The sequence below is a fragment of the Castor canadensis genome, chromosome 6, assembly GCF_047511655.1.
Source record: "Castor canadensis chromosome 6, mCasCan1.hap1v2, whole genome shotgun sequence".
NCBI lineage: Eukaryota > Metazoa > Chordata > Mammalia > Rodentia > Castoridae > Castor > Castor canadensis.
Genome location: NC_133391.1, coordinates 128,726,382 through 128,753,957, shown reverse-complemented (window position 1 = coordinate 128,753,957; position 27,576 = coordinate 128,726,382). Strand labels below are relative to the sequence as shown.

The window sequence follows — 27,576 nt, the reverse complement described above, 5'->3', positions numbered from 1 at the left end:
CAGATGTGGGGGATTTTTATGGAGAGTTGAGCTGGCGATTTCTCAGAAACTCAAAAGCTTCATCATCCCCAGTCAGCTCCACTCTCTTTCCTGCTGGTAAGGGTTACATTGGCACAATAATATTCAGATCATAGCACTCTTCTGGGAAATTACAGATGTTGGTAGGATCTCCTTTAGAAAAAGGGGAGTGGTGACTTCAGAAGGAAACCAGAAAATGTTCAGGTATTTTAGAAGAAAGATAAGAGTTATAGGAAAGTTTTCCTGTGTCATTAGTAGTTTTGGAAATTGGAATAGAACACAAAATTATGCAAACTTGAAATTGGGCATTCTAGTATAACCAGGTTATGATCAAGAATTTTCAGGTATTACTTTATATCTTAGTTTTCTTTGATACTTTGGAGATTAGTTAACTTCTGCAGGCTTCAGTTTTCTTATCAGTGAAGTGAAGATAATAATGGTACCTACACTGGGGTCATTCTGACTATCAAGAACACTAAAACACACCCAGTATTTACCATAGGCCTTGGTACAGGTCAATGTACTATTCTTCATTCTTCAACTGTAGTAACAATAGTCAAAGATGAAAGGCAGAAGACAAATGAGAGAGATTACTAGGTTCACTGGATGGAGGAATACACACACGCACACACACACACATGCACACACACCATTGGTTTAGGAACATGTCATAAGTTATTTGAAATGATTCATATCTCACAAAAAATGGCCTTCTTTGATCCCTTTTATTTTACTAGAAAAGATTCCATGAAGAACAGGTGTTTTATTAGGATAAAAAATGGAAGAAAAAAAGTTCTGAAGCATGGAATTATAATTGGGATTAGAAAGCCATGGATATAATTAAAATTGAGAAGGTGTTAAGGTAGAAAAAGAGTACCAGGGGACAAAGGCATAGACTCCAGGGCTTCTGAGAACATGGCAGCATTTCTGTCTTCTCTGCTTAAGATTTGGGAATGAACTGCCTCTGAAATAGTTCATAAGTACTTCACATGTGTGCACATCCATACACATACACACACATCATGACAAAGAGTAATAACTTTTAAAGGACAAGGTCACCTATAACAAAGGCTTAATTGAAAGTTTCTCTCATCTTTTCCCTCATGATTATCTTCAAATGTTTATATCAGGAACAACTCTAATAAACATAGCACTAAAAAGAGTTAGAAAAAGGTGGGTTCCAATGTTCGAAGAGATGACTTTCTAGGTAGATTAACAGCAATTAGAGGTAATTTTCCTTCAGGGAAGAGAGAGAGAGAAGGAGGGGGTAGAGAGAAAGAGAGAGAGAGAGAGAGAGAGAGAGAGAGAGAGAGAGAGAGAGAGAGAGAGACAGAGAGAGACCAAGACAGAAAATTAAAACAAAATAGTACTTATAGAGGAAGAATATTCTCTAGAGGGAAAAGATGCAGTTTGTAATTTCATGCACTTAATTAATTGCAATGCAAACCGCTCTCATTAGGAGTCCATTTTAAGCATACCAGCCTGAACAGTCAAAAGGGAATAATTACAATGAAGCCCTGTCTTAGTCTCCTTATTGATAGCTTTATGAACTTTGCCAGGAACATCTCAAGAGACTCTTCGCTTTGCTACCCTCCTTTTTGTTACCCTTTTATGTAAAAAAAAAAAGTGTTGAAATGAAACTCGGTTTTCCCTTTGGTTCCTCCTACTAATTTTTAGTACTGACATGACAATTAAATTGCAGATAACTCAGGGCACTTCTTGTACTTTTATTTCTAGAATGATAAAGTTTCATAATATATTCAAGGGCTTTATAGTTGCCAGTGTTCTAAGTTGCAAACAGCAGAAATCAACACTAATTAATATGAACATGGAAAGAAATTTATCAAGAGAACACAAGGTAGAGCTCAGAATGGATAGGGAAGCAGAACCAGGCTGAATAGTCTACCTAGGATCCTGCTGCTCATCGGTTGGCCACATGCCACCCCCGGCCACACTGTCAGCAGCAAATACTATGTCATTAAACTTCTCACTCACTAGTGCCACATACAGTGCTGTAGGTCTGAGCCACCTCCTCAAGAGTCAAAGCCCTGGGTGGGAACATTAGACTGACCACACAACAAGGTTTGGGGCCTTGCTTTAACTGCCAGGGGATGACAAAGGAAACCTGCCCCTGCTGCTTCCCTAGTGGAAGGCTGTTCCTCTCCTCTACTTACCATGACAATTCTAAGAAACAGAAGAGTACTGGGTACTGAGTAGACAAATAAGTCTTCCAGCCCAGGACCTTATCTCCCTGAAGTCTCCTTCTAGTTCAAGGATTGTGTTCCTACATTCCAAGCAACAGGGATGATAGTAATATAAGTTTTACATTTTTTAAATAGAGGGGACAAAGCACCTGCCTTACTAACCAAATAAGTATTAAACAGAGCTACAGTCACAATGAAGGTAAGAACTACAACCAAAATATTTACTGTCCCAGTACTAAACAATTTCAGGTCAAAGCATAACTGCCTGCTTTAGTGCTGAACACCCCAAGGATCAGAAAAAAGTTACAGAGAATGCTTGCCTTTGACAAATAAGACAATAAATCTACTAAAACAGTTAATTTATTTAGACTAAGTTTCTCTTTAAATCTCACTGTGAGAACCCACGAACCTGAAAATTATTTGCACTAAATTCTGCCTAATTCCAGCCATTTCTCCACCTAACAAGACCAGGCTCCAAGACCTGACTATAAAACTCTATAAATGCCCTTTTTTTTTCTTCATCTTTCTGAAAGACAACTAAGTTTAATGGTGTGTTCTCTTTCATTTCAGTAAAACCAATACTTAGTCTTGCCTTATCAGTAGATTCTTCTGGGAATCATTTCTGGGGGAGCTGGTTACCAAAAGAGGAATTGTTACATAAAACGATATGGAGAATTCTAAAAGGCTGACATATTCCTCCATCCCCCACAGTTGCCATTATTGTTGTTTTGGTTGGTAATGGAGTTTGAACTCAGGGTCTTGGTTCTGCTAGGCAGGTGTTCTACAACTTGAGCCCTGTACTCTTTTGCTAAATTTATTTTTCAGATAGAGTCTCACATTTTGACTCAGGGCCAGCCTCAGGCCACAATCCTCTTACTTATGTCTCTCATGTAGCTGAAACTACTAGTATGTGCCTCTAGACCTGACTTCTTCATCAAAATGGGGTCTCACTAATTTTTTGCATAGGCTGACCTCAAACCATACCTAACTCCTGAGTAGCTGGGATTACAGGTGTATTATTTCTTATTGATATATTATTTTGTTGCTCCAGATGAACAACAAGTATCATGCATTTTATTTTTAGCTGTTCATAATTTATTTCCAGCACCTCAATCATGGTGTGTCACAAAATCTTGAGTGTGAGTTTCAGTACAATCTTATTGATTGGATAAAAATAAATTTTTATTAACAGAAGTCAAAATGACAAGAGAAAAATAGTCATAAAACTCTTATTGCAAGAAATAACTTTTTCATTACATTTTCCAGTTCTTAATCAAAATGAAGGTAGATATTTTTTGCATTACTGTAACTTTAACATGGATGCACTTGTGTTTTGCTTTTCTCCCAAATTAGTTCTATATATTTCCATGTAAGCATATAGTTAACATAATGTTCACCTTAATGACTACATAATGATTCATGAATGTGAATCTTCACTCTGTTGGCCACTCACTGTTGTGCCAACAGCAAAGGATGTCTTTGACACACAGACAAGTTTTATAGAAAAAAATTAACTTCAATTATTAACTTCCTGTCATTAGCCTTCTTCTCAGTTTTTTCAGTAGATACTAGACAGAACATACCAGAATTTATAAGCCAAAATACGAAGATGTGGGTTTTGGTCTTTATTTGTTGGAGTAACCTTCTGAAAATCAATTAACCTTCACTTTTCTTCTTAAGGTAAGTGAAGCCCTCTCTGCTTACATCTCTGAGGAGCATAATTCATACCCTTTGCAAAGGTATTGTGTAAACACAACATACATTACAGTTGCTATATCTAGTCACAAATGTTATTTCAAGGGTGTATATTTAAACTACAAAAGTGATCCTGACAAGGTCACAGGATAAATAAATAAATAAATAAATAATATAGAAAAAAAGAAGGGACTAGATTTTAAAAATTGTGCTTCTGTAAATGTCATAGGTTTATAGTGCAATGTCTCAAACATGCAATTCTATCAAACAGTCTTAAATGAAAATTACTAGATTACAGGTTGCTGAAAATTAAAGTCTAAAAATAACATGATGAATCCATGTTCAGGACAAAATCATAGCAGGTGCTTTACCAAGGCCAGGATCGTGAGCCAATGTTTTCTAAAATGTGACAAATTTTTTGTTAAACTAGTACTAGCAAGCCAGAGTTCAAATTCGTTGTTAATTTTAAGGATTGGCAATGCTTAGCAGCATGATAAACTAGAGTAGTGCATGAACCCCAGAAATAGTATTTAACGATATTTAAGGAAACAGTTGTATTTAGGTCAATGATCATTTCTAAGAAAAGAGATTCTCAAAAGAAAACTATAATGCCTGAAAACTTAAGTTTGCTATGACAACTGGTAAAATAGTTAGAGCTAAATATAAAAATTATTTAAAATAAAATACATTCGGACTGAAAATGATAATGCATTTCTTTCAACATCAGCTCCTTTCCCATATTCTACAGCCTATAATAAACCTAGGAAGTATCTGAGTAATTTGAAAGATGCAAAAGTCCCCCCAAATCAGAAGCAGTTGCTATTTCCAGCAGACACTGAAAGTACTGGGAACCCAGGAATACAATTGTGGATCTTCTTATTTATACTGGGACAGCCTCCTTAACTTTTCTGAAAAACTTAAGTAGCCATGTTCAGTGCCCCTCTCCCTGAATAAGCATTTGTCTAATAATTGGACCAATTCTTTAAAATGTTTTAGAATTCAGTTCTCATAATCATTTCTCAGAGAAACACCTGAAATAAAGGCTGTTTTTCTTTCTGTATTCTTTCAGTTTCTTACTGCCATGTTGCTCTAAAATGTCTCTCCTCCACCTAAACTCCCACTCTCATTTTCTCCAAATTACTCAGGGAGTTCCTCTAGAACCCTCTTTTCACAGTGAACAGATTTCCCTTCAGTAACCTTGCTACTGAAGAGTTACCTCACATCCTGATTTCTTTGAAACTTGGCTTTTCGCTCAAGATGTCACTTGCCAACAGTGAACTGAGAGAAGGCTGTTCTGGTTCTCCAGGCTGACATAACGGTGGGGGGTGCTCTCCTGATCACTCACATGGATTCACATGAACTTCCACTCTCTTGAGAAAACCTCTCCTTTGACATCTGTGTCACCAGCTTCATCTCTGACCTCTGCCAGTATCATCTCCCTCTAATCATTTTGTTTCAACTTGATGTGTAAGAGTCACCTCACATCCAAGTGTCTTGTTCCTTGACTACTTCTTTTCTGTTGCAGTCATCCTCTTCCCTGGAATCCTCATGTTTGAAATAGCTTACATTACCTCAAACACTTAAAGCTTAAGATTCACATGCCTTATCCTCCAAATATAAAGTCTTATCTTTTCTGCTTAATCAGTTCTAATTTCACTTGCTGCACATCATAGAGACCTCTAGAGACCTTGAACACTTTCTATATGAGGGCCTCATTTCCATATCCACCTTACTCAATTCCTCAGTATATTCTTTCACTCTGATAAATACCCTCAAATCCCTCCCCCTATTTTTTCTTACATTGCACCTATTTTCCAGTTTTGGATCAACCCAACTGTTTGCCTACTAAGTGATTATACTCTGACTCTTTAGCACTACTGGAAAATATTCTCAAAGATCACATATTGGTTATTTAGTTGTAGGACAAATTAATGTAACTATTATCAACTGTACTTTCTATATAATCTATGAGGCTAGCCATACTTTGACAGGTTTTATTTCTATATGCAGACCTGCTGCTTTCTCATCCCTGGACTTTGAAATGATGTTCTCTCTGTCTGTACAATCATCTTATAAGAATCAGCTTAGGTGTCAGATTCTCACAAGCCTAGGTTAGTATGCTCCCCTAAGAGATCCTATATTATTCCATGTGTCTTCAGTCACATTTGTACACTAGATGTAACAAGCAAGATTGTCATCTGTTTTCTGCTGTGTGCCCTAGTCAATATTATACTCTGTGAAGGATAAGAGACTGTGTTTGCCTTTTTGAGTCTTCTGTCTCCAGTATCTCAGTATATAGTAAATAGTAAACATATGTATTGGATGAATATAAAACAAATACATTAATACATGACTAATATATGATTAGGGTGATGAATATATTAACCAGCAATGATTACATGTATTCTTTTGCTATTTTTAAACTTGATTTTGTAATATATGTGCAAATATGTAGTTCAAGAAATAAAGTAACCTGAATTAAATAATTTTAGAGAAATAAGAAAGCCATAGTCACATGTAACAGAAACACAGAACAAGCAGTGGGGGAGTAAAGGAGAAGATAGCTAAGCCATGGAAATAGCCAAAAAGCCCCACTACTGATGAATGGATTAAGAAAATGTGGTATTTCTATACAATGGAATTTTATTCAGCCACAAAGAAGAATGAACTTTTGTTGTTTGTAGGTAAATAGATTGAACTGAAGGACAGCTTCTTAAGAGAAGTTAGCCAGGCTCAGAAGGCCAAAAGCTGCATGTTTTCTCTCATATGTGGAATGTAGACCTAAAATAAATACAGCAATATTATGAAAAACAGGTCATGCTTCACATACAAGAGGGGGAGGGTAAAAGAAGGAAGTCAAGAAGGTGAATATGTTTGATGTATTTTCTATGTAAGAAGGAATACAAAATTTTAAAACCAGTTGAAACCACCATAAGAAAGGGACTAAGGTAAAAAGAAGAAAAATAGAGATGAACCAAGTCGGGCTATAATACATGTATACATGGAAGTGCTACAAGGAAACCCCCTGTGTAGCTATCTTAAACAAGCAAAAATGTCATTTTTTTTCTTTTACAAAATCAGAGAACAGGTCCTGCTTGGGGTGGGAGGATTCATACCAGTGGGAGCGGGGAAGGAGGTTGGGAAAGGGTATATGAAGCTGAATATGGTTCAAACAATATGTACACATGTATGTAAATGGAAAGTGATACCTGTTGAAACTATTCCAGGAATAGGGTGAGATAAAGGAGAATGGTAGAGGGGTTGAATTCAAGAATGATATATTTGATGTATTGTAAGAACTTTTGTAAATGCCACAATGTACCCCTATCCAGCACAACAATACAAAAAAGAAAAAAAGAAGTTTACCCAGTTTAAAGGGCAAAAAAAACCCTCTTTGCCCTTTCGTAGTGCTTATTTGATGGGGGGAAAATGTTGTACTTTCATTTCTTCTTAGTTGAACGTATTTTTCTTGTTTTGTATTTTTTAAAGTGATGCACATTGGACAATACTATGAACGAGTACATATGTTTATAAGCACATAATAAATAAGTATCATTCAGCTAGAATGGTTTTACATATATTTTTCATAAACAGAATATTGTAATATAGAATAGCATGAGTTTTAGAGAATTTTAAACTCTAGTCAGACGTGGTACATGCTTATAATTCTAGCACTTGGGAGGCTGAGGAAGGAGAACTGTGCATTCAAGGCTAGCCAGGGTTAAATAGCAAAACCCTGTCTCAGAAAACCAAAAAAGAAAAAGAAAAGTAAACTCTCCTAAACACTTCAGTAATTAACAGTTTTGCGTTATGTAATCATGGTCAAGCAACATAGTGATAATAGCGAAGAAACTATCTTATAAATGAAACAATAATTATTTTGCCTTGTAAGTCAGAGAAATCTTAGTTCTTCCTTGTACTTGATATATTATTATTTCCTATCACTTTTCACAGTAAAACAAATGTTTCAATGGGCTATTAGAAAATGGTGGATTCTACACCAATCTACCTTACTAAAGCAAGTCAAGTGGGCACAAGAAAAGTTTAAAAATGGAGACCAGATTCTCTGATGTGATAAATGCACAGTGAAATGTTAAATCTACTCTCTTTAGTGTTTTTAAGACCATGAGATACATTTGATATATTGTACGAACTTTTGTAAGTGTACCCCCACCCAGCACAACAATAAAAAATAGACCATGAGAACCTGATGAAATAGAAAATTTTGATTTATGAAAGAAAATGCTCCCCTGGTACAAACTATTATATTGACACAGATACGGCATAAAATATTGTGGTGTATCACCCATCCAGTTTTTCCTTAAGGAGGATGCCAAAATGCACTATAAGGATGAAAAGGAACAACAATCTGACAAAGAAATTAGAGTTCAATAATTATCTTATTATTTTGTGCATTGAGGACATAGCAGATAATATGAAACCCTCAGAGACTCTGCAGAAGTGAGGAAAAATAGCAGTTTTTGTTGTTTATTTTATATTAGATTCAAGAATTATTACTGATTCTGGAAATAAAGTTGTTTATTAGGATATCTAGTAAGCAAAAAGTAATCCATTACTCTTAGAGTCTAATTTTTATCTTGAAAATCACAAACTTTAAAGCCAAAATAAGGCTAGATTTAATTAAACCAATGCTTTAAAACAAAAAGCTTGTGATGTTTTTTGAGTATCCTAAGACATTTTAAAAAACCACTAGGCCAATAAATTGTATTTAAATGAATCAAAGGCAAAAGAATCTAGTTTCTTTTAAAAAGCACATGTCTTCAAGTTTGTTAGAAGTATTGCTTCTCAGTGTCTTTTCAGTGTTTATTTTTAAAAACCATATCTAACTCAAGAATACTGTGGTTCTAAAGAATCTTTCACAATCACAATTGTGTTTCCTATTTTCAATCTTTGAAAGCTTTGGTTATAGCTTTTCCATATGACGTTCATTAAGAACTTACCAGAAAAATCTTGAGAAACTTGAGCATATATCCAATATGAAGGTAAAAGCTTAACAGGGAGACTGTGAGATAGAACCCCGTAGCTTCATAAATCTTTATAACCAAAATATCTCAAGAGTAAAATGTCTACTGTGAATACCTTCCAAAGTTAAAAAGCACAAATTTGAAAGATCAGCTGTGTTTGCTTGAGCAGCTTCTGTTTTTTTTTCCCTTTTATTTTCTGTTTAGATTTCAATTCAGTAACAAAATGCCAAAAGTGTTTTTTTTTTTTTAATGTTCACATTAGTGTACTGTTTGTACTCAAGACGACTAGGTGATGAATGGTTGATCAAAGAATGTAATGCCTAACTAGCATCTGGGGCCAGCCCCCCACCCCACTGTGAATCACACACAACTCAAGAAAATATATCTGGAAGATTCTTGTAAAACAAAGTCTTGTCTGACTAAATAATCTTTCCCCTTCTGTTGAATAGTTCACTTATCCTCAGGAGTGACTATTTCTTCTTTTAAAGTTTTCACTTTCTTTTAAAAAAATAGGACATAGAGCTATAAATGTACCCCGTGTACTCCTTTAGACAGGTAATAGGACACCAGTGATGAGAAAGTGTTTGTAATATATGCCACCCACACATATGCCTGAATATCCATCCATCCAGAGCTGTGTCATCCTGTCACAAGGGAACAACTTGCTCCATGGTTCTCCTTTTATTATAGCTGATGCAACAGTGAAACACAACTAGAGAGATTAAGTACCACCTCCCCTTCCCTTCCTCTGTACTCCCTCTCCTGTGCAGGGAGTGATTCTGGGGATACATGGGCCACCCTGGAAACATGAGCCAGTGCCAGAGTTGGGGCCACAAGGAGCTCATGGTTCCTCCTGGGAATTCTGGGCAGGGGAATATTTAGAAGTCAGCAAATGCTTACTTTCAAAAGTAGAAGTAAGGAAGACCTTCCGAACATAATTGAACAGCAGTTGAAAGCAGAACCTGTCTGTTGACAGATGCCAAAAGCAAGATCACTTGCTTTTTATGACTTGTTAGGAACATGACAAGTCCATAATAACTGTGACCTTCTGAATCAGGAACAAATTTCTGGCTGACTCCCACATCTGCTAGAACACCCATCTCTAACCCAAGAGTTACTATCAGCAAAGGATCTTCAAAGCCATTTCCAATAAAGAAACAAACAACATCAACAACAAACATTATTTGTTCTAATACTTCCCAAAAGGCTATAAGAGCAGTTGTAACTATTGTATTTGAAGCATTTACAACAAGCTGAGTATTTTGTCTTTACAACAAATCTGTGAGGTAAACACCTGTATTATTCCTACTTTTCTAGTTGTAGAACTAGAAATTTGGAATAACTAAGTAACTCCCCAAGATGATATAGCTAGTGAGAGGTGAGCCCTGTCATGACCACTTGCTGCCATCAGCCACCACCACAAACATGGTGGCATTTCATTTTCATTCATTTTATTTCAATTTATTTTGTCTGTATGCTTAGGGCTTACATGACCTATTTTCAATATCCAATGAACCAACTAGTCTTTTCTCCATGGAAAATTAACCTGACTCAACTGTCATATTCATTATTTGCTCTCCATTTATTAAACTTGGTCTACTTCCTGCTTTTCACTTTCTTCTGTACCCTGTACATTTTACTCTCTTTTTTATGTTTTCTACCCTTTTTCTGCACATTTTCCGTTTTCTTTTCCCCTATTGTCATTACTTCACTATGTTTCTTATTCTTATCTTCCTGCTTTTTCATGGTCAGATTTTTCCTTGATATGAGCACACACATATTTCACAACCTACCATAGTACCACCATATCAAAAGTAAATAGAAAGTGAAAATGCAATTTGCTGTCTAGGAGGAAATATTCATATTATAATACACTTACTTAATAAAATCTTAAGGTCTATAATATAAGAAACCCAAAAATTGACAAGTAAAGGAAAACTAGAAAAATATTGAAACTGGCATAACATAAAGAAGATATCCAAATGGTCAACTAATATATTGAAAGGTAAACAATGTCACGACTCATGGAGAAAATATAAATTAAAACCAAAATAAGACACACTTTCGTCATAACAATCAGAATACATCAAATGCTGGTAAGGATAAAAAAACTGCAACTCTCATTCATTACTGGTGGGAAGGTAATAGTACCTCACATTCACTTAGAAAAGTGTTTGCCTAACTATGACTCAGAAATTCCATTCCTAGGAGTATGCCAAGAGAAATTCTTCATAGATTCACAAAAAAGTTTGTATGAAAATGTATCTCCCCAAACTAGAAACATCCCAATGTCCATCAATCAATAAGACCATGGGTAAATAAATTATGGTCTATTCATAGAAAGGAATGCTACACTACAGCAAAAAGAATGAACCAGTTATATTTTCACCAACATGAATAAATGTAAAAAATCATTTTGTATGATAGATGCCAGACACAAATTATACTATCCCAGTTATATGACGTTGAAGAAGAGAAATATTTATTGACAAAAGTCAGGGGGTGAGTGTGTAGGCACATGTCTGTAATCCCAGCTACTTGGAAGGTGGACATGAGAGCATCACAGTTCAAAGTCAGCCTGGGCAACTTAGTGAGAGCCTATCTCAAAACAAGCCAGGCATGGTGGCACATGCCCTTGGTCACAGCTACTCAGGAGACAGAGGAAAGAGGATTACAGTCAGAGGCCTGTGTACGTCAAAGTGTGAAACACTAACTAGAAAACAAACCAAAGAAACAAAAAGGCCTGAAGCTGTGGTTCAAATGGTTTCCTTGGCAAGCACAAGGCCCTGAGTTCAATCCCCAGTAACAAACACACACAGACATATACACACACACACACAAGAAAAACCTACAAAAACAAACAAAACCAGTCAGGTCATAGGGTGGTAATTATATAGGTATATAAACATCTAAAGATTCATCATATGTATCATATTTTACTGCATGTAAGTTATGCTTTAATAAGGAAAATCTTTAAAATGTGAATGGACAGAATATTATTTTGGAAAGGAGCTTGGGAAATTCCAAATTATTTCTGTGCCAAGTTCATAACTGCTCAGGCCATTGATAGCTGTCCTCCTTACTCCAAGGAGGGTCAATAAACAGCCAGGGCTCTTGAATGATCCTATCCTACATGGAAAACTAACTGGTGGGTGGATTCAAGATTCTCAGTGTCCCAGGTGTTAATAATTCTGTTTTGTGCTCATTTAAAGTATCTAAATGTTGCTGAATCACAACCCAAGCAACCTAAAAGCTTAGGCAAAGACATACTTAGAGGAAATTGTTAGAGTGTACATTTAAACACACCAAAAAACTCAAAGTAGAATTATGGAAGTGTTAATAATTGAAAGTCCCTTTGGTGAATTCTTCTGACCCAGGTACTTCATGAGGAAGCTAATAGTAGTGATAGCAGTTACCCAGGGTCACGACATGGCTTTCCAAAGGGGTAAAACAAGTCTCTAGACTCCCTGCCTGATACTTGATAGAGCTGTGTGGTGTTCTGATAGAGGAAATAGCAAAAAGCTATGATGTTAAGAAACAAAGGAAAATAAATTCAAAGTATCCTTTACTACCAAAAAATTTGGAATTGCTAAGGTCTCAGTATAGGTTGACAATGTGACCTGAGGGTACACTAACCTTTATTAGTGGAGAACTGGGCTGTAGGCATCCTAGCTAAAGTAGTATAAATTTCGCTTTGGGATGGTTGTGAAGGAATCTGGGGTTCCTGATTAACTGAAATGACCACAGAATGTAACTGCTAACTTTACCTTCTACTTTTCTTCCAAGGTGTAGACATTCCAGAAATTGATAATACTAAATTTCCTATTACTCAATATTCAATTCACACATTATTTTTGCTTCTAATGTATTTATAATTGCTTTAATACATCCTTAGTCTTTATTTTTTGTTGATTGCCCATTCTTGTCCACGATTTCTCTTGGCTGACTTTTGGAACAGAAAAGCAACATTGTCTCATCTTTGTAAAAGACAAATTATTTCCTTTCATAATACTGAATAAATTTGAGAACAGCAAGCATAATATTGCTTATCCTTAATTCTTAGGTTCTTGATTAAGAGAAAAACAAATTTTGATAACATAGAAGTGTTGTGATGAAGATAATTCTGAATCTTGAAGTTCCTTGGAACTTGGAGACCATTAGTTTTTAAGAACACATTCAAATTTAATTTAAAAAATTTATCTTTTACCTAAGATTCTTAATTATACACATTATCAAACTACATAGAGATAATATTAAGCATACTGCATCATTTTCTTTTAAGAGCAGTGAACTTTAAATGAGAAATCATGTTTCCTTACCAAATTCTTTAGATACCAAAATTAATTTATCAGCAGCTTAAATCAGTTTATTTAAATTTAATTATAATACCTTCTTCCTCATACATGGAGGAAGCAAGACTATTATTCTAAGATGAACCCAGTGTGCAGAAAAGAGCTAATCAAGCTCGACCGTTGAATGCAGAAGGACCTATTTGAAAGATCAGCTCTTACGTGACATCTGGGAATTTGGATCTCGGCAGGGATCCCACCATCTCAAAGTGGTAAGCATGGCTCACTGGGCCTAAATGGTTTATACTGAACATCTACTTTCCTCATGGAAGTCTAGAATGTTGGTATGGGCTAGGAAATCCCTGGTGAAAATATTTCATGTGTTACTTACTACAACTCATTGCTGAAGGAATTAAATGCATTCTGCTTATTCCACTTGAAGAGGGGACTCTTGAAAAGTCTTGTCCGCTTTGCTCCAGATTTTGCCCGTGTGCCTTTGCTTTGAATTCTTTTGCCATAATAAATCATACCATGAAAATGACTCAGGAGCTCCCCTAGCAGATCACTGAAGCTAGGGATGGTCTTGGGAATCCTTAACACATCTGTGAATCCTGTCCTCTACACAGATGAACAATAAGGTTGATCCCCAAAATACGGGAAATATTTTTAGAAGGTCAGTATATTTCGAGGAATATCCAGGTTGAGCTGCCAGATAAAATCCATACCTTCTTTTTAATAAGAGACTCATTAGTGTGCACATATTCTGCTGTATAAATATGGTTCATCAGGAAAAATCCTTGTGTATTTCCTCTTTCCATTTTTTCAAGGTAAGAATTTGTTACTTTCTTATTTATCTAGTAGTGATTTCTTCATACCTTTTAGTAATATAAGTCGTTTCCACTAGTCAGTGTCACAATTTAAATAGCTAAATTCAATGTTTTAGAGTGGAATTACTGGCCAAATTTCTTTTGAGTAAAAATCCAAGAGGAACTTTCCCTAGAAATATCTTTAACTTGGAAAAGAATGAAGAAGAATCACATTTGTAACATAAATGGTTTTGTTCTTGTTTAAGAAAATGCTCAAGAGTCTGTGTCTGTATAGATCACTAGCTTCATCCCTTCTATGCAATTAAAAATGCAGCTGGCCAGAAAAACAAATAATGGATGTGTCTACTATCCTCACTTTCTTTCACAAAGTTTTACCTGATTATGTTGCTATTAGAGAGTTAAAAACTGCATTGGTAAATAGCATAAAAATGAATAAAACTTATACTCTGTAAAGTAGGAAGTTACACGATGGGGATACGGTTTGGGGTGATTCTTTTATAAGTACTAGTGATTAAAAAAATTCCTTATGTTGAGAACTGAAACAGTATTCTGGTAAGCAATACCTCAAAGTGTCAAAGGCCAAATTACTAGGCTCATAAATATAATTGCATATTTCCTTTGATTCTAATTGCAGTACAATCTATTCTTGATTCCAAATTAATTTTGCATCAATGAACATTGACTACTGTTTCCACATAAGTATGCCTACATGGTAATTTGTCCATTAGTTATCATTTGTTAAGAATCTTTTTTAAACTCACAAATGGCCAGTATTAATTTCCCTTTTCCTGGATGCTTATTAGGATTCATCAATACATTTTCAATGCCTTCTTGTAAAACAATTTGACTAAAAATGACTCATCTTACAGAGATAAAGACATTACCTGAGAAAAAGTTTCCTTTTTTTTACTCTAAAAACATCATTGTCCTCCCACTGAAATCAAGCAATGAGCCACAAAAATTTAAAAGACCACAGATAACAATCACCATACAAAATGTAAAATGGAGAAATGTCACCCAAGGGCACTCACCCACTGGAGTCTGCAGAAGTGATAGCAATCAAGGGCAGAATCTTCAGGGGGAGGCTGGTTGGCCGTGGAATATTCTCTGATTCACTTTTCAAGTCAGCTTGTTCCAACTGTCTGAAGGCAAGAGGAGGAAGCTGAATGTTGCGGCATGAAAGTCTCCTTACAAGATAGGGTTCCATTCCTCGGAAAGGGTCTTCCTCTTCATTACTGGAATGCAATGTTTCCTCAGAGGCCTAAGGCAAAAGTTCAAGAAAGCACATAGAATCAATCAATAAAAGACTCTCTGTGTGTCATTACATAATGGCTTTATACCTTTCTGGGGAAGAAATTAAGTGAAACTTATGCATAAAATGCAAATTCAAAACCAACAATATTCACAGAAAAGAATACAGGCTCACAAACAAAATCTAGGTTTATTTTTAAAGTAGTAGATTTGTTCACAAGTATTTTTAGGTATGGCTTGATCATAATGATTGACTGACATCCAAAATAGTCTCAGAATGTATGTCATTTATAGAATTTTTATAAATTCTATGAAATCAAAGGTAAATCAAAATGTTTTCCTACCTTTATGAAATGAATTGGAAAAAATTCATTTCATATTTTGATATATGTATGTGTGCATGTTTTCTAATGTAGATGCTTATGAAAAGAGAGGAAGAAAAGAAGTTCTATTTTTTCTTCATACTTAGGACCATATCTGTAACACATGTTTTCATATCTCTTGCCAATTGTTATAATGAGGCTTTGTGAGAAGAATTTTCAGAAGGTATGAAAAGAAAGTTTGAGTGCTGTAGAATTTAAACCACACATTTGAATTTTGCAATTATGATCTGCATTATCCATGGTAAAGGCAAATCAAATGTAGAGTAAAGCAGAAAATTTAATATTTTGGTTTGAGTTTGGAAAAAATACCATTACACGCACAAAGTAATTATTTCTAAGTTGTTGGAAAGTCTACTTTAGTAGCATTTATTAAATCCATGTACTAAGAATTATAGAATCATGAGATATTATAAGATATATGCTTAATAGAGTGCTGGGTTTTTCAGTCCTTAAACTGCCACTATTAATTGTGTCCTTAGAGCACTGCTGAATCTTTTTAAGGATTCAGTTCCTTTTTATAAAAACAGGACCAATATTTACTCGCAAAAGTAAAATGTAAATGTATGTTACACGCATAGCTGATTACTTTCAATGTGATGTGATCACAAACAACAATTTCCTTTCCTTCTGAATTTTATAGGTGAAGAAACTTACACAGGGAGGCAGATTAGCCTGTTGGTTGTAAGTTAAAACTACAAGAACTTTGAAGCAGCTAGACCTAGTTTAGAAACCTAGTATAAAAACTTCTTATTATACTACAATCTTGGAGAATTTAACTTAAGGCTCCTGAGATAATGTTTCTAAAAATTAAGATGGTTTTCTCTGAAAATTGAGATAATAATATTTACTCTTAGTACCATTGTCTGTACCAGCCCTGCAGTGTGTGTAAGCATCGGTATTTGGCACAGAGTTTGTACTCAAACTGTTGGAATTTAGGCTAATCCCCATGTTTTTCATAGCACTATGCTGTCTTTGATGCCCATTCTTCTTGTTGGTTTCCAAACAGAAAATGTGTCTCCTCCTAATGTTTATCTTAAAAAATATGAAAGAAAATTTTTTCGCAGTATTGGGACTTGAACCCAGGGCCTACACCTTGAGCTACTCCACCAGCCCTTTTATGTACTGGGTATCTTCAAGATAGGGTCTCAAACTATTTGCCCAGGGTGATTTCAAGCCACAATCTTCTTGATCTCTCTGAGAGAGGAGTTACAGGCGTGAGCCACTGGTGCCTGGCTATGAAAGATTATTTAATGATGGAATCAATTTAGATGTGTATTGTATTGTCTAACTTAATGGTCAAACAGGATAATAGAATGGCACCCAGAGGTAACGAAGAGGTCAAACATAAAACCAAAGTTCGTTTATTTCAAAACCTAGATCTAAAGATATAGATTCTGAGAATCTGTAATTTGAGATACCTACTTGCCTCATAAAGCAATATTAATAATCATAATGGCTAATATTTATTGAGCCCTTATTAAGTTATACTGTGTTTTACATGTGCCATTTTAAATTTGTATTAAAATCCTAGATGATAATGCTTCTTGCTTTTCTTATTTTATACATAAAGAAACAGAGACTTATAAAATATCACGTATGGGCCAAACAGAGTGCGGCAAGTAGGATTACCAACCAACTCTGATTGCCTGGGCCTTTTTAACTTTAGCATTTAAAGTCCCATTTCAGGGAGATACCACACTTCCAAGCAAACCAGCATAGCTGGTCACTCTACATATCAGCAACCAAACCCAAACCCCTTTTAGTTAAAGCCAGTGCTAATATCCTCTATGTTACACTAGCTTACAGGTATAGTCCCTGGCAGAATGCATACTACTAGAAAAGAATAGAACACACACTAATTGATCACTACTTAATAAGCTCCACATTTTCTTTTAATAACTGAGATCAGAATTGTCTTACATAAACATTAGAAATTAACGATAACCTGTGATAAAGTCAGGAGATAGAAAAATCTAAGTCCTACTATGCTACTAATTACTCCTGCTGTCTTGAGAAGTCACTAACTTTTCTATGTTTTTGCCTTAGGCATAAAAAAAAGAGCTTGTACAAAATAAAACTTAAGACCCCTTTCAATTCTGAAATGCTCTGATTTTGTAACAACCCATAACAAAGTCAATGTTTAGTAACATGCTGAACACAGAAAATAAAGAGAAAACATAAACGTGAGACATTTTTAACTTTTATATTGAGAAAATGAGCCTCTGTTTACCTGTGAAGATCACCTAAGGACAGACCTACAAACTTAGCACACACTCTTGGATTGCTAACAAGTCATAATTCAGTTAATAGCTTACTTGTGTAGACACCTTTGTCCAGGACAAACATAAAAAAGAAGAACAAAGAATGAGTCTAGCAAAGTTTTGGTCACATGGAATGTAGCTGGCTGAAATTATGTTTTTGTTAAGTGCTTAGCTATCCATTCTGGGCATTAGCACTGCTGTTGCAAAAATGCTTCACATAACCCAGGTTATTTGATGACTGACTTAATGTTTGTGATGATGTCTTTTCAATGCAACTGCCTCAAGGGATAACTTCTTTTGAGAGAATGATGTCTATTAAAAGTAAAACTTATGTTCATGCTCATATACTGTCAGTTTAAGCCCAAATTCCTGCATTTTTATCTTTATAATAAAAATAATACAGCAGTAGATGTCTACATCCTGACATTTTCCACTTACAAACAGCAAAACAAGTGGTCTTTTCACACTCCAGATCAATGTGCATCAATTATGCTTCAGAAATGAGTAGAACAACTTTATCAGAAAGAAAGCAGGATGTTCAATGCTCTTATTTTTGGAAATAAATACGAATCTAACCACCAGAACAACATCTACCTTGTATTAATTGCTAAAAATAGCATTTTTTTGCAAGGAGTTGAGGAAAAAGATAGTATTTCTAATGTCTCCATGTCATTATTTCTCAATATATGGTGCTACCCCCCCCCCGCATTAGAATCACAAAGGATGGTTACTAAACTTCTGATATTAGGCCTTCTTCCAGCTCTGCCTAATCGGAATCCTATGACTAGAGATGAGGAGTGTAAATAAATCCCCACTATGATTCTTACACGTAGTAAAATTTGGGAACTAAGGGTTTTGACATTTTAGACATAGTCTAGTAATATTATTTGGCAAAGATCCAGGAACAAAGACATTCAGTGCAACTCATTTATAATTATGAATAACTGAATGTAATCTAATTGTTGTACAGAAGGATTGGCTTAGAAATTTTAATACATCATCTGATGAAATACCATGAGCCTGCTAAATAATGCAGAAGAACATGAGATTATGTGAATATGACACAATGTTGAGTGGGAAGAAGAGATTAGAGACTGATCTCACTTTTATAAAACAATTGTATCAAAACAAGTCACATATTCTAGAAAAATTCCAAATTCTCTAAAGTAGCTCTCTTTTGGTGGTGGTATTGGTGGTGATTTTGTTTTCATACCCTTATAAATTACTAGTTTCTATATCTTTATAATAAAACATATTACCCTTAAATTAAAAAGCACAATGAAAGTCATAATAATAAAATGAGACAACATTCACTTTGTTATTAATGAGACTTAGGTGACTTCTTTTTTAAATTTAAAAAAAATTTTTTATTCATTTATTCACATGTGCAAACATTGTTTGGGTCATTTCTCCATCCTGCCCCCCTCTCCCACCCCTACACTTTCCCCCTCTTCTCCCCTCAGTTCCAGGCAGGTCCTGTTCTGCCCTTATCACTAATGTTGTTGAAGAAAAGACATAAGCATAATAAGGAAGACAAAGCGGTTTTGCTAGTTGAGTTGAGGATAGCTATATAGAGAGATTCCCAACATTGCTTTCATGTACCTATGTGCTACAACCCATGTTGATTCAACTCTAACTGATCTTTACACTGGTTCCTGATCCCCTTCTCATGTTAACCTCTGTCACTTTAAGGTTTCTGTATTAGTTCCTCTAAAGGAACTAATACAAATCAAATGCTTTAATGTTTTGGGTTTTCTACCTGTTCCTATATCTTCCGTATGTGCTCTCCCCTTGTCATGTGATCCATGTCCAACCACTTTTCTGCATTTGCCCTAGATCTAAAGTCCACATATGAGGGAGAACATACAATTTTTGGTCTTCAGCTTTGAGACATACAATATCAAAAGAAAAGACACACTAAAGCATTTGAATGAATTTAAGGTAAGCTTGTTAGATTATAATAAAATGCCCCATGGTAATTAGCCAACTTATGTCAAATAGTTGACAGACAAGTAACTTTATTATGATGACTTTTCATTGTTAGAATAAATGTCTTGCTGAAAGATATCATTAAAGGAAGCAATTCTGTGATAATTGCCACTTACAATACAGAAATGTTAAATTTATTGTTTTCCTTTTCATTTTCTTCAGTTTCTATGCAAGGTATTTAATTTTTGTTCTTTTTTAATCTTTTAAAGTAGGTAGCAAACCATTTGACTTTAGCAAATGGACATAAATGTGTGGGGGAGGTGGGTGTGGGTGTGTTAAATAAACTTCTGTGGTTGCTGAGAATCCTAGAGTTTTTTTAATATTTGTTTTCATGAAACAAAAATTTTCCATAGTTGAATCCCTTTAAAATGTTGTTGTGGTTTGGATCTGAAGTGTTCTCCAGTGAGACCCATGTGTCAAATGCTTAGATCCCAGATGTATCACTATGGAGATGAATGGATCAGGAGGGTAAGAACTTTATCACTGGGTTAATCCATTGATGAGTTCATACTGAATGGGCCATTAGGAGATGAGGCCTTGTTGAAGCAAGCAGGTCAGTGGGGACACATATCTGATTGACTATCCACCCCTAGTTCCTTCCTGTCACTCTCTGCTTCCTGGCTGCTATGAGGTAAGCAGCCTCCTCTGCCACACACTTCTGCTACAATGGAGATCTGTATCACCACAGGCCCAGGAAATGGAATTAGCTGACCATGGACTGGAACCTCTGAAACCGTAGCCAAAATAAATCCTTTGTGTTTTGTCACAGAGATGAAAAATGACTCACACAACCATATATTCATCCCTGAACAACACGTTTATATAAAACAACTATTTATATGGTATCTCCATTGTATTACCTTTATAAGTACTTTAGAGATGATTTAAAGTATATGGGAAAGGCCAGACAAGGTGGCTTATGCCTGTATTCCCTGCTACTCAAGTGGTGGAGACTGGGAGGATCACAGTTCAAGGCCAGCCTGGGAAAAAGTTAGAGAAACCTCATCTCAACCTGTCCCAGCTACCTGGGAGAGTCTAGATAGGTGGGTCATAGTCCTGACCACCCTAGGCAAAAATGGGAGACCTTATCTAAAAAAACCAAAACAAAACTAGAAAAGCCAAAAGGGCTAGAGGCAAGGCTCAGGTGGTATAGTGTGTGCCTAACAAGTACAAGGCTTTGAGTTCAAACCCCAGGACCAGCAAAATTATTTTAAAAGGCACATGGGAGAATGTACATAGGGTATATGTAAATATTATGCTATGTTATATAAGGGACTTGAGCATCTGTGAATTTAGTATCTAGGAAGGATCCTGAAGTCAGTCCCTCAGGGACACTAAGGGACAACCATGAATGGACATTACGATGAGTATTTTTACCTACCTTAAAAATAAGTAAGGATGAAGGATTTCAGGCACTCAGTGCGTCCAGTGGACCTGCACTGTGCAGAGCCTTGCAGAGGTTAGCATATTAAACAGATAGGTTTTCAGAGAGAGGACAGATTAAACTGAGGATGGGTTTTTATCACTTTCAGTGTTCTATTCCTTTTTCTTATCCAATTAGTTTATTGCATATAAAGCTCTATAAACATAAGGTTTATCTGTACCTGGATTGACAGAATAAACAAGACAGTTTTTGAAGCTGAATCAACTCTTTTAAGGACTAAGATACAATTAAACAGATTACAATCACCGTGAATTGAAAATCACACTAGCAATGCAAAATTACTATGCAACAGTAGGCATAACCAGGGTATGCTATTCATTTGTATCTCTATGGAATCCTTTATAACATACTAAAATAATAAATGAGAATTACTCATAAGATTTTCTAAGCCTTATGCCATTTTTTCTCCTTATCTCATTACTCATAATATATGCTTTGTCTTTAAATTAAAAGCTAATGTGGCCTGATAATATTATAGAAAACTCACAAGTCAAGGCGAAAGAGACAAATACTGGAAGTCTTTTAATACTGAAAAGGATATTGTGCTGAGTTAACCCAATCCACTTTCAAATGGATATATGTATACTGATATAGAAAAGGCAATTCTATAAAATGAATTTCATGTAAAAGTGAAAATTTGCATCTCAGGTTAACACAAAGATAACAGACAGCTCTCAAACATCCACAGAAGACAATCCACATATAGGCTGTGATTTCATACTGATTAGAAGAGAGAAATCACTGAAGTTTTCCAAAGCCATTTCCTATAACTCATCAAAACTTCTAAAAAGTTCCTAAAGGAAATATAAAAATTTCTTTTTCAGTAATATTCTCATCAACAAGAAAGTCTATCTGAAACTTTAGGATTCAATTAACCTTCTGTAAATAGCATTGTACCTTTCCTGTGTGACCTCAAAAAAAAAAAGTTGATTTTATTTTGTTAGTAGAGGAAGGGAAAAAAATAAGGGAAGACATGAATTCTACCAATTATTTACTTCACAATGATATACAGTAATAGAATCACAACTGTAAAAAACAAGCTAACATTGTTGGCTTTTTCTCTTTTGACCTTGAAAACCATGTCTTTCTGAAAAGTAGGTTAAAACCCAACCACCTTATTTAACAGGTATTTTGAAAAATCTTCCATTTGAGGAATGAAGTGTCAAACCACAGCTTATCAAGAATACAAAAAAAAAATGACTGTCTTCATTTTAAATTTTGCTTAAATATCAATACTAGTCAAAAGTATGATTGCAAACATGAAATTAAAAACACTAAAATTATCATTTGACTAAAGGTAAATTTATTATAATGAGCTAAAACTACACATCTAGAATCTTTTATAAAAAGATTGGCCTGTGGGGAAAAAAAAGGGAGAAACAAAAAAAATAAAGTTCCTTCTTCATATGGTGGAGCTAAAATTTATGCTTTTGCTCTTAGCTTTAATATTATTGATATCAAAGCTCAGCTTTAGCCCAAATATAACATTGTCCTCATTTTTAAGAACTTTGAGCCAATTCATTACATCAATATGAAGAACAGAAATAAGAGGGCAAGGAATATGGCAGTAGGCCTCCTGACCTTAGTCTTATCTGTGAACTCTGAAGCAGGTGTTTGTCTTAGTTCCAGTCATTCTTGGCTGTGGTCCAACATCAGTCCTCCCAGACTGTGGGTCTATTCAGTGAGCCATCAGGAGCTCTCCTGGGATCTGAAGACAGCCACACCCATCTGCACACTTGCCAATAGGCCTATCACCAGTGGAACCAAGCAGAGACCCTGAAGTAGACTCCTGTTACATGCTGGTCCAGTGAACAAATTGTATGCAATTGAAATTATGTTATTAGCTTAAAATAGAATGCTATAACTGTAAGGTGTTTTTGAAAGCCTATAGTAACAGCAAAATAGATCCACTAGAAATTTTTTAAAAAGGAATCAAATTATACCATAGCAAAAATTTATAAATCATAGGTAAGACAGCAAGAAAGAGGCAGAAAAAATACAAAACAGTCATAAAACAATCAACAAAAAGCCCCTATCTATCAATAAATAGCTTGAAGGTAAATGGATTAAATTTTCCTATCAAAAGACACAGAAGTTGAATTAATAAAAGAAAATCTAACAAGATGCTCTATATAAGAGACTAAACTAAGCCTTAAAGATATACATAGGCTGAAAGCCACATGATAGGAATTATGTCCTAGCTACTCAGGAGGCAGAGATCAGAAGGATGGCCCTTCAAAGTCAGCTCTAAGGAAATAGTTTGTGAGACCCTATCTCGAAAATATCCAACACAAAAAAGGGCTGGTGAAGTGGCTCAAGTGGTAGAATGCCTGCCTTGCAAGTATGAGGCCCTGAGCTCAAACCCAAGTATTTCCAAAAAGAGAGAGAGAGTGTGTGTGTGACTATCTGCATGAAACAAAATATACTTTGAGTCAAAATTTGTCACAAGAGACACAGATGGTACAATAAAGGAGTCAATTCATCTAGAAAGGGTAACAATTATAAACATATATGTATATAACACTAGAGCATCTAAATATATAAGCAATTATTAGTAGAACTGAAGAGAGAAATACAGGAGCAATGCAGTACAATATCGTAGGGGAATATGATACCCTACTCCAACAATGAATATATCATTCAGATAGAAAATCAGTAAGGAAACAGTGGACTTGACCAATACTCTAGACCAAATCGGTATAACAAATACATATAGAAATTCTGTCCAACAGCATCAGAATACACAATTTCTCAAGTGCATATGGAACATTCCCCTTGATAGGTCTCATAATGGGCCATAAAACAAGTCCTAACAATTTTAAGAAGATTGAGATAATCTCAAATATCTCTTGACCACAGTGTTATGAAACTAGAAATCAATAACAAAGGCATTTTGAAAAATTCACAAATATGTGGATATTAAACCACATACTCCTGAGCAACTAATGTGTCAAAGAAGAAACTACAAGGGAAATCAAAAATTATCTTGAGATTTGATTTTATAGATATAAAACCATAAAGATTCCATCAAAAAGAGCTATAAAGTTAATAAACAAATACAGTAAAGGTGCAGTGTATGAAATCAACACACAAAATTTAGTCAAATTTCTGTATACTAACAACAAACTATATGAAAAAGAAATTAAGAACTTCGAAGCGCAACCTATCAAACTTCTGTGATGTAGCAAAAGCAATTCAAAGGGGGATGATTATAGCAGTAAATGCCTACATAAACAACCTAACTTCAAATTCAAGGATCCAGGAAAAGAGGAATAAATCAAGCCCTAAGTTAGCACAAGGAAAGAAAGAGGAAATATTAGAAAAATGAAATAGAGACTAGAAATGCAGTTAGGAAAAATCAATGAAATGGAGTTGATTTTTAAAATGCTAAACAGATTAGACTAACCTTTAGCTAAACGAATCAAGAAAAAAGAGTTGAATCAAATAAATAAAATTATAAATGAAGGAGGATATTGTAGCTGATATTACAGAAATACAAAGGATTTAGTAAAGGATAAGAGTCCACAATGAAAATTTTATATGTCAAAAAAATTGGATAACCCAGAATATGTGGGTAAATCTCTAGAAACATACAACCTACCAACACTGAGTCATTATAAAATAGAAAATCTAAACAGATCAAAACAAGAAAGGAGATTGAATCAGTAATAGAAATCTCTCTACAAAGGACAACCTGGTACTAGGTGAATTTTACAAGTACTTCATGTCAAGAATTAATAGCAATCTTTGTGCAACTCTTCCAAAAAGTTAAATCAAAGGGTACACTTCCAAATTCATTTCATGAGGTCAGAATTACCCTTATAGCAAAACCAGATAAAGATGCTAAGAAAAGATAATTATGGGTCAATAACCCAGGTGAACATACATGCAAAAGTCCTTAATGAAATACTAGGGCACCAATTTCAGCAACAATTGAAAAGGATGATTCATAACAGCAAGTGATAATATTCTTAGTCATGAAAGTAGGGTTTCCCATACTTAAAATGATAAATGTCATATATCATAATAATAGAATAAAGGATGAAAACCCTATGACCTATGATCATCTCAATAGATGCAAAAAAGCACACGACAAAATGCAACAGTCTTTCATGATAAAACAAGCCCTCAATACATTAAGTACAGAAGAAATGTAGTTCGACATAATGAAAAATACACTTGACAATACCACAGTGAACATCATATACAACCATGAAAAGTTGAAATTTGTTCCTCTCAGATGTAACACAAGGTTTAGATGACCATTGTAACCACCTTTGTTCAATGCAGTAATGGAAGTCCTATCTAGGGATATGAGACAAATAAAAGGGAAAAAAGGCATCCAAGTCAGAAAGAAATAAACTAATTATCTGTTTACAGATGACATGATCTTAAAGATGTAAAACCTTAAAGTCGCCACCAAAAAACCAATAGAATAAACAAAGCAAAGCAAAACAAAAGTAAAGTTGCAGTATATGAAATCAACATACAAAATTTAGTTGAATTTCTACATGCTAACAACAAACTATATGAAAAAGATTAATAAAAACATTCTGTTGATAATAACATCAAAAAGAATAAAATAATTCAGAATAAATGTAACCAGAGTTGAACAGTATCTATACTTAAAACTATAAAAAATGATGAAAGAAATTGAAAATGACCTAAATAAATGCAAAAATGTCCCAAGATCACAGACTGGAAGTTTTAATATTGTTAAAATGCCTATGCTACCCAAAGCAATCTACAGATTCAATGTAACCACTTGAAAATTTTAATAACATTTTTACAGAAATGGAAAAATCCTAAAATTTTTACAGAGCCACAAGACTCTAAATAGCCAAAACAATCTTGAGAATGAAGAACAGATCTGGAGGCATCACACTCCCTGACTTCAAACTATATTGCAAAGCTGTAGCAATCAAAGAAGCATGGCAATGGTATAGAAACAGATACATAGTCCAAATGGAACAGAAAAGAGACCCCAGAAACAAACTCAGGGATATATAGTCAATACAGTTTTGACAATTGCATCCAGAGTATACTATGGGGAAAGGGTAGTCTCACCAATAAATTGTGCTGGGGAAACTGGATATCCACATACAAAAGAATGAAATTGGATGCTTATCTTATACCACACATAAAAATTACCTTGATAAATTAAAGACTTGAAACTATAAAACTCCTACAAGAAAACATAGGAGAAAAAGCTCCTTGATAGTGGTCAAATGATTAATTAAATATGCACCAAAATCACAGGCAACTAATTCAAAAACAAACAAGTGAGACTATATCAATTTTAAAGCTTCTGCAGAGAAAGGAAACAATCAGCAAAATGAAAAATATTTTCTATCTATGGAATAGCAAAAATATTCAAAATTATATATGTAGCTAATGTTAAAAATATTCAAGGAACTCCTACAACTCATGGCAAAATCAATAATCCTTTTTAAAAATAGGCAAAGACCCAGACATTTCTCCAAAGAAAATATATGAATGATCAGCATGTATATGAAAAGTTTTTCAGTATTACTAGCCATCAGGGAAATGCTTGCTTAACCCACAGTGAGATATTATTTCATACTTGCTTTGGTCATAACAAATGTTGGTGAGGGTATGGAACAAACCCAATAGAAAGGCAATCAGTATGTCAAAGATATTTATACCCATATACATTATAATATTATTCATAATAGGTAAAATATGGACAGAAAAATAGATAAAGAAAATGTGGTACATATATACAACTGAATATTATTCAGCCATAAAAGAGAAGGAAATCCTCCAACTTGAGTCAACATGGATGAACCTGCAGGGCATTATGCTAAGTGAAATAAGTGAAAGGCAAATGCTGCATGATAGAAAATCCAGGTAGATGACTATGATGAATAAAACCATAGTGATGCACTTGACAAAATTCAACCTACGAAAAATTCTGTTTGATATCTGACACATTTTTCCCAAGAAAATTTCCAGACAGAGATGATAGAAAGAGGAAATTAACAGTCTAAAAGAGAAGTAAAGGACATAATGATTTTAATGTATTAACATTGCTTGGAACCCTTTCAAATTAAAAATTAAAAATTATTTTAGCTGTCAGAGAAATTTGATATTAAGAAATTTGGGGGAACTTTATTAGAAAAGTATACAAGCATTTTAATATTATTCAGACAATTTTTTAAAAAGGACTATCGTTAGACACATACTGAAATACAGATGGAGGGATATTA

The 27,576-nt window shown here is 34.7% G+C and overlaps 1 protein-coding gene across 6 annotated transcripts in view; it reads right to left on the bottom strand.

The window, feature by feature from the left end:
• Pde4d (phosphodiesterase 4D) overlaps positions 1-27,576 on the bottom strand; it is a 1,369,518-nt gene that overhangs the window by 858,889 nt on the left and 483,053 nt on the right. For all 6 annotated transcript variants that reach the window (XM_074077451.1, XM_074077450.1, XM_074077455.1 and 3 more), the window contains one exon: positions 15,050-15,279. In XM_074077451.1, coding sequence (XP_073933552.1) covers positions 15,050-15,279 — 230 coding nt within the window. The remainder of the gene's footprint in view (positions 1-15,049; positions 15,280-27,576) is intronic.